The sequence below is a fragment of the Tetrao urogallus genome (assembly GCF_951394365.1).
Source record: "Tetrao urogallus genome assembly, chromosome: 23".
NCBI classification, from domain to species: domain Eukaryota; kingdom Metazoa; phylum Chordata; class Aves; order Galliformes; family Phasianidae; genus Tetrao; species Tetrao urogallus.
In genome coordinates, this window is record NC_136836.1 from 2638040 (window position 1) to 2654889 (window position 16850).

The following is a 16850-nucleotide window of genomic DNA, read 5'->3' on the forward strand; positions in this document are numbered from 1 at the left end:
CCGCCCCGCGCTACAACGCACAGCGCCCCGGGGCCGGGAATGGGGGCGGAGCCAAAACAGGGGGCGTGACCTGATTGGAGGCGGTCACAGAAAGGAGGCGGAGACAACGGTGTGGGAGCGCGGTTGAACTCGGGGGCGGTTAGCGCTGAAGCGGGCGGGGCTAACGGCGAAGTGGGCGGGGACAAGGCGAAGGTAGGCGTGGCTAACGCGAATGTAGGCGGGGCCGCCGTGTTACGGGCGGGGCTGGTCGACGATGTGGGCGGGGCTAACGTTGGTGTGGGCGGGGCTAAAGGGTCTGGGCGGGGGCAGCGCTCGGGGCGCCTCGGTGGGCGCGGGCGGCTGAGATCATGGCTGGGTTTGGCTGTGTGCGCGCCGCCGGGCGGGGGGAGAGCGAGGGGCGGGGAGCCGAGCTTCAGCCTAGTTTCTGCCGAGCTATTGAGGCCAAGGGCTGAGGAGCCGGGCAGAAAATGCGCAGGAGATTTGGGAGGAGCGGCGGAATGAAATTAAACCGTGCGCCCTTTTCCAGTGTTTTCCTCAAAATAGCGCACATTCCGGCTCCTCGCAGCCCTTCTCCGCCGACGGAAGGTTTTCCTGTTTGTTTTACAGAGTCCAAGGAACCGCTGTGACTCACGGGGTGGGACAGCCGGTGCGGGGTGGAGGTGTCACCGTAACCAAACAGCGCCCGGCCCTGCCCGGGAACCTCCGCCTGCAATTAATGGCAACTGTGCCACAAAGGCCGCCTTCATCAGAGCAGGGCTGGGGGGCGGAAGCATCGAGCCGCAGCACAGAGCAGAGCGGTGAGAGCTTTGCCCCCAGTGCCGCCCAAAGGGGCCTTGAGAGTCTCAGAACCACCAGCTCCGCCCCGCCCCTCTGCTAACAGCCCCAAACTCACTCGTGGGCTTTGTCACACCGGGGGGAGGGGGGGTTGTGGCAGCCCTCCTTGAAGCAGCGAATCCTTCAGAGTGCAGTGCAAAGCAGCAACCCATTTCCCCCCCTCTCCCCCCCCCCAAATCCCCGCCGGGGGCCGCGCATCGTTGGTGCTGACGGTTTGCAGCAGCACGACGAGCTGCCCGCTCTGCCGCCGGATTCCTTCTCCAACAAAAGAGTCCACGTGCTGTTACCCGGCAGAGCAGCCCATTGCTGCGATCCAACTGCACGGCCCTGTCTGCTGCTTAACGTCTTTTCGGTTATTTGACTTTCAGATGACAATTTCCTGCTCTCCAGCGGCCTCCTCCCGAGCCCCTCCTCCTCCCCATTCAAACAGACCTCCGTCTCACAGCGGTTCTGAACGCTCCCAATTGTTTCCCGGTTCTCTAATTGCCGCTTACTTTCTGGCAGATTTCTGCAGTCGTACCCGCGATTCATTTATCCGACCTTTACAAAATAAACAACCGGGCACTCAGCGGCTTCTCCCACCTCTTCCAGCTGCGAGAAACGAGTCAGAAAAAGTGAAATAACGCGTTGGGAGCTGTTTGCACAGAGCCCCGGAGCCGGAACAAAGCGCTGCCGGCCCCCCACCTCCGCACGGAGCAGCGGGTCGCTCCCTCCGTGTTATTTTATGCTGCGTTGAGCCTTATTTCCCTCTGGCCGGGCTGCAGCACAGTGTGCCATTGTTTCACTTCTCAGCACTTTGGCCTTTACGCAGCGGTTTTCCATCCTGAGCTTTCCAAGTGGAGGAGGTGGATGTTGGAGCTGGGGCTGGAGCAAAGCGCTGTGTGTCTGAGCGTGGGGCAGCACCTTAACCCCCACCTCACACCCCATATCCCCACCCCACACCCCCACCCTGGCTCTGGAGCTGCTTGGGTGAGGAAGGAAGGGCACTGAATGAGGCCTGCAAGCACCCGGCTGGCTTTGGCAGGACAATTCTGAGCAGGGGTGGGTGAGGCTGAGCAAGGAACCTGCCCACAGGCACCTATAAAAGAAGGGCAGAAACCACAGCGCCTGGGTGAAAAATACAGCGCCCTCATCCAACGCTATTCAAAATCCTGGGCTGGGCCGTAGGCAACACACAGAGCCTCACAGAGGCACAGCAGGAGCAGTGCCCTCTCTGCACAGCCACCAGCTCCCTTCAGTCCTGCATGGGCACAGGGACAGATGTGGGGCTGCGCTCATCCCCCACCACCCGGTTGGACTGCTTTGTCGCTCCGGCAGCACTCATTTTTGTCTCATCATCTCCAGTGCTTGCTCCATGAGCAGTGCTTGCTTTCGAAGCTCCATGCCCACCCCATCCACGTGGAGGCGAGCAGCCGTCTGTCTGTCTGTCTGTGTGTCAGACAGTTGGCGGTTTGCTGCAGCACGCAGCCAGCTGTCCTCAGGCAGCTCATTCTTTGTCGGGGTGAACGCCAAATCTCAGCACCAACTGCAGGCGCCCAGCGAGCAGCTGAGGATGCAGCATCACGCAGCGCTGTGCCCAAAGCCAACACTGTGAGCTTGATGCCAACAGCTCACAGCATCACTGCATGGCGAGTGGGCTCCACCCCACCATTTCTTGCTCTCTCCTCTTCTGCACAGCCTCACATTTGGTGCTGCTCCACTGTGTGTTTCTAGGAAGCGTTCATCAAGAAGTAATTGCAGCTCGGCGTCGCTTAACGATCGTGGAGCTTCCCATGCTTTGCTCTGGTTGTTGGCATATGGGCCTTTCCCCGGGGAGCTGGACGGTAATTAACGCGTTCTGCGTTCAGTGTTTGCACTCACAGCACTGGGAGAACAGACGTGGACAAAGCACGCATTGTCTGCACTGCGTCGGGTCCCTGCACGGGGTTACAGGAACGCTGCTCTGTGCACAGCTCCCACCTCGCTCCCTTCGGCGCCATTGAAACACTGGGGAAGGGGAATGGCTCTGAGCCTCCCCTGCAGACTGGGGATGGGAGGGACAAAGGGAGCCGAGAGGCCTTGGAGTCCCTTCCAACCCAGCTGAGCTGCAATGCTGTGATCCATCCGTGCTTCCTCCTGGGTCTCTGTTCTGGGGCTGCCTGCAGATGGGCACTCTGATGGCTCTGGTGTGGAGAGGGGGCAGCCCTCCATCCACCACAGGGCACCCATCCAATGACAGCACTGACACCAGGCACTCTGTAGGTAAACATCGGAGCAAAGCCAGCACCAAACCTTCCTTATCCCTGTGCCCACAAAGTCATTTACTCTTTGCAGACAGGGGATAATCTGTCCTCACAATGGAGAAGAGAAGGCTGAGAGGGGATCTGATCAGGCAGGGCTTGGGAGGATGGGGCCGAGACGAGGGGCACTGAGAGCTCCAGATCTCCTCCACCTGCACACCTGGAAGGAACAGCCCCAGCCCTCCCAGAGCTTCTCTGGGTGAAGCTGATGGTGTCAGCACTGCTCTGTCCTGGGGGTGGCACACGGAGCAGGGATCGCATTTCCTCCTCTCTGAGTCACCGTGGAACGAGCCAGATTTTTCCAAAGGCCTCGAGAAAAGAAAAGGAAATCCATTTGGGGACGAGAAGCAAAGGTCATGCAGTGCTATGAGGACTTAGAGATCGTTTTGTTGATGCAATTATTTGTACTGCAGTGCTGGCAGCTCTCAACACAGCAGCAGGAATTGCCCCACCTCCCTGACACCCCATAGCGGGCACAGAGCTGAGCGTGAACCCAAAGCCACAGGGATGGGTGAGCAGTGATCCAGCAGGCAGAGAGCTCCAAACTGCCCACAGCTGAGCCTGCTGCCTGCAGCACACGCTCTGCCTGCTTGAGCTGAAATTCTGGTCGTTCTAAGCAACAGGTATTTGGTTTTGCAATTGTAATCATCACCTCTTTAAGCACGGTGGCTTTTCTGTAGCAGTGCTGTGAGGTTGTGATAACAACGACCGCTTGGAGCCCCAGATTGAGGCACTTCCACCTCGGGATCCTCCACGTCCACCCCAGGTGACAGCAGTGGGACCCTGAAATTCAAATGACACCATGGCGCCTCGTTAGTAAAAGAAATGTGCATTTTGAGATGACAAACCCAAATCGTCCCCACCTGCCCCTCGTCCTTAAGGGTCAGTGCTCACCTGGGGGCGGCGGATTTGGGGCTCCCTGGCAGCATGGCAAAGCCTTGCTATGTAGGGAAGGTCCACACCATCTGCCTGCCGTTATCCTGCAAATCCAGCCCTGCTGGTGGTGAATGCTTTGCATGGATGGATGCAGTCTGAGGAGAATCACACCACCATGCCCAGCTCCACGCAGTCACCTCTCTCCTGGGTGGCAGCGATGCGGCTGCTTTCCCTCACCATAGAGCAGAGCTGAAGCTGAAAGCCTGGGAGAACAGCATCCTTTATTCCCAGAGCATAAATAATGGAAAGAGTCATTCATGTGCTTGTAACGGATTAAAAATAAATAAGAAAGAGCTGAGTTTTGTTGTGGTGATGGTGCACTTCATGCACTGTTCTCACCTTGTCCCCCTGCATCAGTGCACGTGAAACTTGCAGAGGCTTTACTAAGCAGTGACACAGCCACAGTTCTGCCTCATCACAAAAATATCACAGCAGTGACAAAGGTAATTCCTCCACACCAGTGCTCAGAAGTGGTGGCACTGCCACAGCATTTCCCTCTGCAGTTAAGAGATGTAGCTGTGGATGTGGTTAAAGACCCCATTTCTTTCTTTTTCCCCCTTCTCCCATTTCAGTGGTGGATAAAACAAAACAGGAGAACTTTCTCATTGGCTTCACTACGACTGGTGCTTTAACTGCTATTTATTTCCTTCTCCCAAAGCTGCACAGGCAAACAATCCCCAGCACAAGTTTGAGGGTGAGCACCGTCCTCCTGCAACATCACTGCCTGGAAATGGAGCCCAGATACAGATTAATGCCTTTCAGATTTCCGTGCATTTTACACAGCAGAAGAGCAGACTCTGCCCTGAACACTGACACAACTGCCTTTGAGAGCAGAACTTCTGTGGCAAAGCATGGGAAGAGCTCCACGCACTCACAGGCAAATCTCCCAGAGCCACACAAATGGAAAAATTCAGTCCTACAGTGGGTTCCTATGGACTTCAAGTTATTGAACACACCTGCTATTGTTTCCTGTGTGTTGACACAACAAATACATCATTCTTTACTATGAACCAGAGATATCAAGCTGTCAGTGACTCATTCCATCCTTACGTTCACTCCCATGGACTGTTAGTTCAATTATTACAATCCAATTAAGCTTGATTATTCTTTTTCTCTGCGTAGCGATAGCTGTTGCAGCAACGTATCCAGCTGCCACTTCAGAAGGGCTGCCTTGACTCACATGTCAATGCACACTATTAGCAGATCCGGAACAAAAAGGAGCCACATGCTGGGGATGCTGTGATGCTGTTGGTGTCCAGCAGGGTCGCCTTGGGAGCTGCAGCACCATGGCTACAGATAAAAGGCTTGAGGTACAGAGCATAGAGCTTAAACTGAGACCGAGTGGTAAAAGATCACCGTCAGCGTGACTTTGGATGATGCTTCGTCTGTTAGAGACAATTCATTAAGAGAGGAAGGAATCCAGTGCCACGAACCAACAGCTCAGCACCGCAGAACTGCACAGCGCAGACGCCAACACGGAAGGATATCAGCTCACAGTGATTCTGTACTAAAAGTATCTACACAGCAGCACTGCAAACGGCGAGAAATGGTGCCTTCACTCAGAAGGGAAGGCCTGCTGCCCCTTGACACGGATTTGGATGCAATACGGGGTCTGGTTGAGTAGGAAGGAATCAAAGTATTCAGCTAAATTCCATTCAGAAGTGAAACACGCCTCAAAAAGCATATTGAATTGCTGCTTTCAAACTTGAATTATTCCTTATGGATGGACATTCAGAAGAAAAAAAGAAGGGGAGACCCTTAAGAACAGAACCTCCAAAGGCAAAAGAAGTGCATTCACATAAAACACGGCAGGGGCTGCAGTGTCACAGCACCAAACGTCACCCACGTGTTGGTCAGGTGTGTTTCCTCCAGAAAGTTCTTCAGTTCATTGCTCACACACAACAACAGGTGGCAGTTGTGACAACGCTGCAGTGCTGATGAACTGTGGTTACAAGCACTCCAGCATTCCACGTACACTTGGGCTAATAAACAAAACATGCTGTGTGTGAGGAAATGCAGCAAGCAGCAGCTTTTAAGACAGCCCTTCCACTGGGCACCTGCAGAACATCAGCTTCGCTTAAAGATCCCACACCACGTCAGATAAAAAGACTAATTAGATACTACACTTAATTGTGCACACCAAGAGGTAGGACTGGTTCCCAAACCAGGCTGCAGCCCTCCTTCCAGAGCAGCTTCAGACTCCAGAACTGATTTGGTTTCTGAACCAGAACTTGAAGTTAAAAGAATGGACAGCAACGACCTCCCAGCCACCAGGATTCCTTAGATAAGGCCTTATCTGTGTTCTCATTCACCCTGTACAAAAGAAAGCTGCTCAGCCAAGCGTTCGTACAAAAATAGGCGAGGTCTCTTTAAATTTAGAAATTTATTTTGTTTAATCCACAAGCTTTATATAGCTTTAGTTAAAAAAACAAAAACAAAAAAACAGTGAAAACATGACAATATCCAAAGTTCAGGTTCCTCACACTTCCAAAGAGCACATCTCTGAAAGTGGCTCACACCGTTCAGAGGAACCCTAACGAGACAAGATCTATGAATGGGGCAACGACATCTCACAAACAGAATTTAGGTAACTGAAGGAATTGCTCTGGGACTGCTGATCATGGAAACTGCCCTTTAAAAAAATAAACAAAACAAAAATACAAATGAAATTCCAGTGTTCCAAATCAACATGTTACATCAATATAAACCCACAGTGTCCTGGTAAACAACATGCTTTCATTTATGTACCACTCTAAATTGCTATTCTTGATTTGCTTTAATGGAGACTGTACAGGCAACTGTAGAAAGCATTAAAATATACGTACTTCCTTGGTAATTCTGCAGTGGTTTTACTTCTGGGCAGGCTTACAAACCACAAAGGTTAGTAGCATAATGTGAGTGGATACAAAAGAAGTCAAATGAGACCCTCACAAATTATTCTAAAAGGCTCTGTTGAATTTCAAAGAAACCAGGGAGCTGATGGTCATGTTGAAAACCTTCAAAACAAACCCCTACTGCTTCTAAGAAGTCTTGCTCTAAAGGAAATTATGTTGACTGTCAATGAAAGAATGTCACTAGTACACTGTGGACACCTTTTGCAATGTAAATCCATGCCCTTTGTACATGGTGAACCTCAACCTAGCAATTATTACAACAAATGTTATATTCTAAAGCTCAAACACATTTAGCAATTTGAAATTGAATTCTGAGTACAAACCAAATAAAATGTACATTATATCAAAGGATTCGGCCTAAGATGGGGGGGACACCTGTGCCTTCCTCATCGACCTCAGCGCCTTCTCTCGCAGGTGCTTTTCTAGATCATCAAGGTTGTCCTCTGGTTCACTTTCTGTCTCCTTGAAACAAAGAGAAAGCATTTCTTCACAAACTGGAAGCTGAGCTGCAGGGCTGCAGCCCAAGCAGCATAAAGCATCAAGTAAAATCATAGAATCATAGAATCACCAAGGTTGGAAAAGACCTCCAAGCTCATCCAGTCCAACCGTTCACCTATTTCCAACAGCTCCCACTAAACCACGTCCCTCAACACAACATCCAGCCTTTCCTTGAACACCCCCAGGCTCGGTGACTCCACCACCTCCCTGGGCATCCATTGCAGTGCCTGACCACCCTTTCTGAAAAGTAATACTTCCTCATGTCCAGCCTGAATCTCCCCTGCCGTAGCTTGAAGCCGTTCCCTCTGCTCCTATCACTGATGACACGAGAGAAGAGGCCGACCCCCAGCTCACTACAGCCTCCCTTCAGGAAGTTATAGAGAGCAATGAGGTCTCCCCTGAGCCTCCTCTTCTCCAGGCTGAACATTCCCAGCTCCTTCAGCCTCTCCTCATCAGCCCTGTGTTCCGACCCCTCACAGCTTTGTTGCCCTCCTTTGAACACGTTCCAGGGCCTCAATATCTTTCTTGCAGTGAGGGGCCCAATCACACTGTGTTTCTGAAGTAGGATTGCTGTCTGCTCTCAAGAGCACTGTGGACATTCAGATCTATTTTCTTACACCAGGCTCTGAAACATTACATCATAAGAACCAAACTCGTACCTTTTTGGGTTCTGTCTCTGCTTCCTGCTCTTCCTGTGCTGAGGTGGTATCTGCTGCAGCCACAGCAGCAGCTGCTGCAGCCACTGCAGCCTTTTCCTTCTTATGCTTTTTGTGTTTCTTGTGCTTTTTATCCTTTTTATGCTTCTTATCCTTCTTTTTCTTCTTCTTTTTTCCGCCCCCTTCTTGATCCGAATTCTGCAATAAACAATCCAACAGATACGACTCATTCCCAAGAACCCTGAACTCTGGTAAAAGAAACCCACAGCCACGCCAGGCAATTCAGATGGGCCGTGCAACTCCTGACACTGAGGGAAACGGAGTGCCTCCAGTGGAGACCCTCCCACTGCTAATGGAACAACAGCAGCACTGAGCAGCAGATCTGCAGCACGTGGCCACGCTGTGGCTGAACACAGAACGTAACAGCAGGCCGACCTGATCTGTGTGTGGCAGTGATGACACACCGACCTCTTCAGACATGAATACTAGAGGTGAAATCTAACTCCCTAAAACAAAGGGAATGAAATGAGAGGTCCCTAGGAAGCACATTCATAGAACAGGTAAGCAGGCCAAATTATCTTCTTCCTATTATGAATAGATGGCAAATAAGACTGCTGAGCACAAGATCACCTCGCTTCGTAGGCCGTTAAGCTCACTACAAGTGGAGCATACTTATTAAATAACACCAGCAACCTCAGGAAATGAGAAAGTGTTTTGTTTCAGAAGTTAAAATGTACATAAAGGCACTTCCCTCAGTCTCAGAGAAGTCAGAGCTTGAAACATGCCTTACAAATATTTAATTTTGTAACTATGGAAAGTCTCCCCAAGGTTACTCAGTTCAGCAACCGAGCCTCTATGAAAACAACGCCACGTAACCCCAGAGAACAAACCAATACCCTTGCAGGCGATGGGCTCTGAGTTGGACTTTTAGTCTTTTTTGCAGGTGACCAGTTGGCAGAAGGGGAACGAGAGCGAGCAGGAGATGGAGGCCCTTGGTGCTTTTTTGGAGCTGGCTCAGGCGATCCCGACGCAGACCGTGATGATGACACCCGCCTGGCAGAGCGTGGACTTGGGGTGGAAGCCCTTGGAAACAGAAAAGCTACACTTAGATTCTAGCATTAGAGATATAAGAGATGAAAGAGGAGAAAAAAAAGTCACAAGTCAAATGGATGGATGTGTTTGTAAATTCATTAAGCAGCCACTTAAAAAAAAAAAAAAATAGTTACTGTGCTGGCATATATTACAAAGGGCAAAATGATCTTACATCAGTGTGCATCTGTAATGCAAAAGGATATTGCAATCTGATAGCGTGTTAAGCAGTGAGACTATTGTTGGTCAGGAGTAATTGCTCCCTTCTTTCCTGATATGATTAATTTATAACTCTATTAAAACTCAAGAGAACAGCAACACTACTTCACCATCCAGTAAAGAAAGAGTGCAAACGTTCAGCTACAATTTTTCATCCTGAAGGAGTAAAGCAAACACATGCTTCTGACAATCTGCTCCCAAAAGCAGCAATCGCACTGCAGACAACTGCTAACATTAAGTATTTTTATGTCTTGCACAATCAGGTGGGAAATTATTTATGAATGATAAGTAGCAGCAGTTCCCTTCTGCAGTTAGCTTTAAAATAAGACAAAGTTCATTTTGCTTTAAGCAAAACTAGGAACAAAACTTCTAAGTTTTGGTCTGCTTGCTCCCAGTGCTTTGCTGTGCTACTAGCAGAACCCTCCAACTCTACAGCCTCTTCAATGCCTCTCCCCATGCTGCACTTCAGATTAAAAGCACCTATTGAATAAACCTCAGAAAAATCCACTCAGGATTTGGCAGTACAAAAGCTGAAGCTGAGCAGCGCCTCCAGCGCTTGAGCAACCTGAAGATACACGGAGCCATTGCTCACGTGATGCCCTAACTGCTTTCATCGCATTATTGAAGAATCCAAACACCAACAAGAAATAAGATGGATTGTTTTACTTTGTCTTCTTCGGTTCTGGTGTTCTCGACACCCTCCTGATAGGTCTGGTGCTTGGAGATGGAGACTGTCTTCTCTGGGGCGATGCTGACGCTCCCCTTCGCAGCGGCGGCGGGCTTGAAGAGGTATGAGAAGCTCTAGGCCTTGGTGAAGGTGAATGCCTTTTGTTTTGTGGTGGAGAACGTGTTTCTCTATTGGACCTACTGGAAGGAGAACCCTTCCGGTGCTTGGAAGATATCGATGGCGAGCGCCTCTTAGCAGCTGGAGAGCTCCTCTGCTTTGGGGGTGGTGAATGGGAGACTCTGCGCTTTGACTGCGGAGAAGGCGACGCTCGTCGTTTGGGTGGAGGAGGAGGAGAAGCTGTTCTTCTCTTTGGAGGTGGAGAAGGAGAATATCGCCTTTGTATCGGGGGGGAATACCTCCGGGGGGAGGGTGAGCGCCTGCGTGGGGGCGGTGATGGAGACCTGCAAAGGAAATAAATGCTTAGGTACCAGGCAGGGGTGGGAATTGCTTACAAGTGTCATTCAGTGTGCATAAAAAGGGAAAAATTCCAGGAATGTTCCTCTAAACTTAGATAGCACTTTGTTCGATAGCAAGCTTCGTGGAACAGTTTGATATTCGGTACCTCATACAGCAATCAAAGCAGACCACGTAACTACCTTAGAAAATCTTAACAGCAAAACTACACCTCCCTCAGCAAAGAGAGGTTTCCAACAGCACAGCACTTCTTTTTACAGGTCACAGCTGGAAGCCAACAAACCCAAAACGACCCAAACCAGAACACAGTACCTTCGGCGGGGCAAGGAGGGCGAGCGCCGTCGCCTGGGAGGGGGGGGTGGGGAAGGAGAGCGCCGTCGCCGGGCAGGTGGGGGGGATGGGCTCCTCCTCCTCCTACTGGAGAAATAAAGGGATTACTCAGAAAAGCTGCAACCCAGCCATGAGGTGATTCCTCTCGTTCCACTATACAATATCATCTCTTTTGTGTGCTTTTAATTCTATTAGAACTGCTACTGAGGGGATAAAAGGGCAGATCACTGATGAGCCAGACCAGCTGGCAGCTCTGTCATCACACAGTGATATGACTGCTAGGTGTACAGTGCGGAAGGAGCTCAGAATGTTTCTGTCCTGCTACAGTTGGACACTTCCAGCCAGCAGCAGCCTGAATCATAGGATGGGCAGGGTTGGAAGGGACCTCAAGGATCACGAAGCTCCAACCTCACCCATCACACACAGGGCCACCAACCTCCACATTCAATACCAGCCCAGGCTGCCCAGGGCCCCATCCAACCTGGCCTTGAACACCTCCAGGGATGGACGGGGCATCACAGCCTCTCTGGGCAGCTGTTCCAGCACCTCACCACTCTCACAGCAAAGAACTTCCCCCTCACATCCAATCTCAATCTGCCCTCCCTCAATTCAAACCATTTCCCCCTGTCCTGCTGTTATCTCCCCTTTCCAAGAGCTGATTCCCCTCCTGTTTTAGGCTCCTTTTAGATACTAGAAGGAAGTACTGAAGCTGGAAGTACTGAGGCTGGATTGCTGTGAACAGCATGAAACTTCATTCTTGGAAACATCTCTCATCTATGGATCTGAAATCCATAGAGATGCTAAGATCAATCTCTCAATCTAAGATCCTGAGATGCTAAGAACAATCAGAGTTGCTGCTAACTTGCAGATATCTGGATTTAAGTTAAAATGAGTCATTTTCTGCTCTCGAAGATAAGGTTTAATACAAATTTTGGAGAAACAGGAATAAACTGTGCACTTCTGTGGCATTAATAAATGGGAGAAAACTGGTATTCTGTAAGGAAAAATGGTTCATTCTCAAAAGCAAATAGATAAAACAAAATGATGAAGTATAAAATGAGTGTGATAAAGAATTAAAGGGCTCATTAAAGAAACTAAAAGTTTACTCCAAACACCCTGGTTGTTGTTCTACAAGGCAATTACTTACAACTTCTATAGGTAAGGCTTTGCTTCAAAGCAACACTCTTTAATGATCTGGGAAAACAGCAGTGCCTAAGTGTCAGGGTTGCACTAATTAAACGTGTTTAAGTATTCACATGATAGGCAATAGGCAAATTTAGGCACACTGCAAGATAGTTTCAAGTCTTTGAATTCTATTTTACACAGCAATGTTTCTTTTGTTCTTGGAATTTTTTTTGAAATGTTCCAATACCCAAACCTTAATGGGACAGATGAGTCTGAATTTCCTTCATGTTGGTACTGTGAGTGTGTGCAAATTCAAATGAAAGAAGAATCCATAACAAAAGAGCCAAATGATTTTCCATATGTAAATCCTGTTAAAGAGACGAATTTCTAACCAACCTTTTCATCACTGGTGATTGCCACCTCTTTTCCATCTGCATCCTGACAGCAGTGGAAGAAAAACAAAACAAAGACAAAAAAAATAATCTAACTGCCCAATATTTGAGGCAGAAATGAACACGTTCCAACCACCACAGATTAATTCTCAGCAAGAGAATACAATTGCGGAACCAGGGTCCATCTAAGCAGGCATCCCTCACATGACATGCACTGCTACATGCTTCAAGGATAGAGAACAAAAAGCAGCCTGTATTAAAGCCCAACTTACCTCAGTGATAGCAAAGGTGGCCAGTTTTAAGAGAATTACATCAATATTTTAGTTCACACTAGGGGCTTTAAAGTATTACATCTCAAATCACAAGCACTAAAGAGGAAGCCTGCTGTATAACCAGCACTGAGACCCCGCTTTTCTTCTTTAAGTTATTTTGGAGAAAATAAACGATTATCTGCTCGCACAGTTCTGTGCTGAGGGCACAATTCAGTTCTTTTGGGGAACTGCTGACAAATAAACACATGAACTGGACAGCTATCAAAGAAAAGGGGCTGTGCTCATAGTAAGAAGCTGTTACCGAGGGGAAGGCTCCTTCTGTCGTTTTCGTGGGGATGGAGATGGGCTGCGTGAGTGGGAATGGCGGCGGCGCCGACCCACCTCCCCATTCTTCACGTTGGATCTCTTGGGTCTTTCCTCTTCAGATGAAGACGAGGAGCCAGAATCTATGAATGGAGAAGAGTTACCCCCTGGAAAACAATTCTTCTGACTGCTGCAAAGATACTGCTATGGTTATAATACTGTGTAAATGACTAACCCTCCAATCCCACTAAACAAAGCCTCTGGTTTAGAAGCAGTTAACAACAAGTGTTCATTTGTAGCTGATAAACCATCAGAGCTGGGTAACAACACCTGCAGAAACTAACTCTCCACCTAAAAATTCACTAGTCAGGTCATTTTAAAAATGATCTGCTGTGATGCATAAAAGCATTATGTGCACAGAAACCTACATTAAGTCAGGAGTCCAAGTTTTAGGAAATAACCTGCAGTAAGAGACTAAGGAAGTCATGGGAAACATTTGTGTGTGATAGAAAGAGTTTAAAAGTGAAGCTTTCAAAGATGCTTAACAGGAGACATGCCACAACCTCTAAGAATTAAGCCTTATTTAATGAAAGTAGCATGAGCAATAACTAAAGTTACTCCACTATGAGTAGGTAAATATGCAGCTAAGTTTGCAACAGCACTGCACACAGCAAAGTCATTTTAAAATGAACATTTGAACCGAATGATAACTCCTGCAGGAGCATTAATCCAGGCTTAGGAAATGCAGGTTATCCATACCAGATGAAGACTGTTGATTTTGCCTCCTGTACTGACGTCTCTGTTGCACAGAATCTGCTGCAGCCATTTTACCTCCCTTATCTTCTTCTGAAAAGATACAGATAGAATATTTAAATTGAAAATGAATTTTGCCTTATTCAGACAGAAGTAATGCCAGTTGACAGCCTGTCAGGCATGCTTTGTTTTTTCCAGGAAAGCTCAGATGGAAGATTTGAGGCAGTGTCAATGATCATTTCATGCTTCTGAAAACTTTATTTCAATGCCAGCTTACCAACAGCACTCAGCACTTTACTAATACCTTCTATTGCTACACTTCTTAGACCAAAAACCCCAACTGAGATGTTGACAAGTGAGAACCATACCTGACTCAGACAGCTCAGCCTTCCTTGGTTTTGGTGCTGGTGAAGGAGATTCTCTTTTTTCAGTACTCTTATGCTTGGGTGCTAAAGGAAAACCAAACAAGTTGCTTCAATTTGTTTGTTTTTTAAACCCATGCGTGCTTTTCTGCTCAAACAAGCTGCAGATGTCACCTTCGAGCAGACGGAAGCACAGAGACAAAGCAGCTGAAAGAAACTCATTTCTCACCTGACGCCCTGCCAGGTGAAACAGAGCCACGGCTTTTCCTTGCACGATTTGACTGCTGAGGTGTTGGAGATCTGCGTGGTTTGGGAGGTGGACTTGGTGGTGGGGAAGGTCTGTGCCTCCGCCTCGGGGGGCTGGCAGAAGGAGACAGCCGCCGTGTTTTACGAGGAGGGCTGGACACAGGCCTTTTAGGTGGTTTCTTTGGTGGAGATCGGGAACGTGAGGAGGAGGAGGAAGAGCTACTGCCAGATAAAGATGCTGATGAGCGTCTCCTCCTGTAAATCAGAGGCAATGTTAGACCTGGCCCAGGAAGATGCTTGAGCACGAACACAGAATTGAATTTGTTTGCAAGCACACAGAGAGCCACATACAGCAGCACTTCCGAAACATGGCCAACAGCCTCCAGCACTTGGTTTGTAGAAGAGATTAAGACCCAATCTTTCCATTATTTTTAAACTACAGTGAGTAAAATAAATAAATAAAAACCGGTTAGTGTTACCTTCACTTGCTTTCTGCCAATCTACAGGCTACAACTAAGCTTTTCTCCTGGGAGTAATTAGTTTCCTTTGGGCTCTCTAACTTCTGGATGGTTAAGAAGATTCTCCATGTTAGCACATGTGATTTAATCACCTTTCAAACAGATCTATTTCAGAGTTTAGTGTGCAAGTATGCTGAGAGGTTTCTATACCAGGAGGCAAAAATTTCAGACAATTCTGAACCTGCTTATTCATCCTTAAGTTTTAGTCTTTCATCTTTACTTTGACATTTTAAAAAGACAGGGCCTCTAGAATTCTGCGGCAAAATTTGTGGCAAGTTCTGTTGCAACTTTGTACCTGCAGAATCCACCTTTGGCTGCAGAATTCCTGAGAACCTGGAAAAAAGAAACCCTACCTTGAGTGAGACAAACACTTGCTGAAAGGGAGCTCTTGTACATCTTGCAAGATACATGCTTGATACTTCCCACAGTTTTTTTGCAGTAACTGTGCACAATGAACACCATTACAAAGTCAAAAAAGGTGCTTATCCCTTGTTTGAAAAAAGGAAGAACTGTTCCTTCTTTAGAAAGGAAGAGCTGTTGTGCACAGGAAGCATCGCCTCAGTTCTCTTCCTATGAAGAGGACAGGAATTTATTCTATTCCTACGAAGACAAACCCCTGTTTTGACGTTGCACTGAGCACATAATTCTCCACAATGCAACTCAGAGCCTTCCTACCAGAATAGCTGCTCATGGATCAAAAATATAGCCTTCAACACTAACGAGGAGACCTTACAGAGTTCTTATTTTTAATCAGAACATGAAGAAATACATTTCAAGTCCATGTTTAATTTTTAACTTAACTTTAGGTAATGGAACGGTGAGTCATAATTAAAAAAAATCCCAACAAATATAATCCAGGGCTTGTTCTAACATTTCTCTCCAAGGGGAAATAAGAACAGCCAAATGATGCCTCATCTGCCTAAGGGGGGAGCTATCCAGAGCCATTTCAAGGCCTACAGTTGCCACTTCTTGAAACCGTCATGGTTCTTCCAGCCGTCCCCAAAACACTTACAGAACATGACATGGCAGTTCCTACATCATTCAAATCACACATTACTGGCAGAGCTGAGAAAGATAAACAAGACAGTTCTGATAAACCTCATTCACCAAAACTAACTAAAAAAAAAAAGAAGGAAAAGGAAATCTTACCGCCTCACTGGTGATCTGCTTCTTCTGTGCCTGGGTGGGGGAGGCATTCGCCTTGGAGGAGTCCTCCTCCTCGGGGACGGCCGCCGTCTCGGGCTTGGTCGCCTTCTAGGGGAGAAAGACCTGTCACAATCATAAGCCCCAATGAAAAGCAACCATCTAGTTTTCAGACTTGAGGAACACTTTTCCTCTGGGAATTGAGACGTTGCTTTTGTCCAACTGCCAACTTAAAAAGTAGCGTCTAAATTACGATGCCCAGCGCTGCATTCAGCCACCATTGGTGGTTTTACGTTTGCAGACACCTTCTAAGAGTGAAGAGGGGAAAAAAGTAAGGAGGAGGGGGAGGAATTTGCAAAATGTTCAGTATCAGACCTAAAAGGTGGCTACATAACTCTCACTGTCACCATTAGTCTCTGCAACCCCTTTCTCATGAACTAACATGAGGACAACAGCTCCCCACGACGTTTATTCCTTGAATACATCGTTCTCATCCGGCCCAAAACATTCACAGCTCACATCACTAAAAACACAACTACCTAAACGGAGAGCATGACATTAAATGGCGACTCCAGAAGAAAAACCACTCAGTTCTCAACCTCTGCCATCGAGGGAAACAGAAGCCCTACCTTGATCGTGATCTGTGACGCCTTCTTGGTCGAGAATGAGATGGAGAACGTGACCGAGACCTCGACCGTGACTTAGAGCGAGTTGGGGACCTTTGACGAGTCTTCTCTTTCTCCTTCTCTCTCTCCTTCTTTGAATTACGTTCTGGTGAAATTTCTTTTGTCTCTGGTACAGGAGGTTCAGATTTTGGAGCTTTTGGGATATCACTATTAAAAAGAAAAACTGATTTACAA

At 48.0% G+C, this 16850-nt stretch overlaps 1 protein-coding gene across 7 annotated transcripts in view; it reads right to left on the reverse strand.

The window, feature by feature from the left end:
- Nucleotides 1-7206: 7206 nt before the first annotated feature.
- Nucleotides 7207-16850, reverse strand: part of SRRM1 (serine and arginine repetitive matrix 1) — a gene marked incomplete at its 5' end in the record, with an annotated part of 16331 nt that continues 6687 nt past the window's right edge. For 2 of the 7 annotated variants that reach the window (XM_079546194.1, XM_079546190.1), the window contains 12 exons: nucleotides 7207-7405; nucleotides 8101-8295; nucleotides 8994-9180; nucleotides 10072-10533; nucleotides 10859-10963; nucleotides 12398-12439; nucleotides 12967-13111; nucleotides 13728-13811; nucleotides 14090-14170; nucleotides 14313-14584; nucleotides 15997-16116; nucleotides 16620-16823. In XM_079546194.1, coding sequence (XP_079402320.1) covers nucleotides 7301-7405; nucleotides 8101-8295; nucleotides 8994-9180; nucleotides 10072-10533; nucleotides 10859-10963; nucleotides 12398-12439; nucleotides 12967-13111; nucleotides 13728-13811; nucleotides 14090-14170; nucleotides 14313-14584; nucleotides 15997-16116; nucleotides 16620-16823 — 2002 coding nt within the window. In that variant the 3' untranslated portion in view covers nucleotides 7207-7300. Of the gene's footprint in view, nucleotides 7406-8100; nucleotides 8296-8993; nucleotides 9181-10071; nucleotides 10534-10858; nucleotides 10964-12397; nucleotides 12440-12966; nucleotides 13112-13727; nucleotides 13815-14089; nucleotides 14171-14312; nucleotides 14585-15996; nucleotides 16117-16619; nucleotides 16824-16850 lie in introns of all 7 variants that reach the window. The other 5 variants (XM_079546193.1, XM_079546189.1, XM_079546195.1 and 2 more) reach the window with 3 other exon arrangements.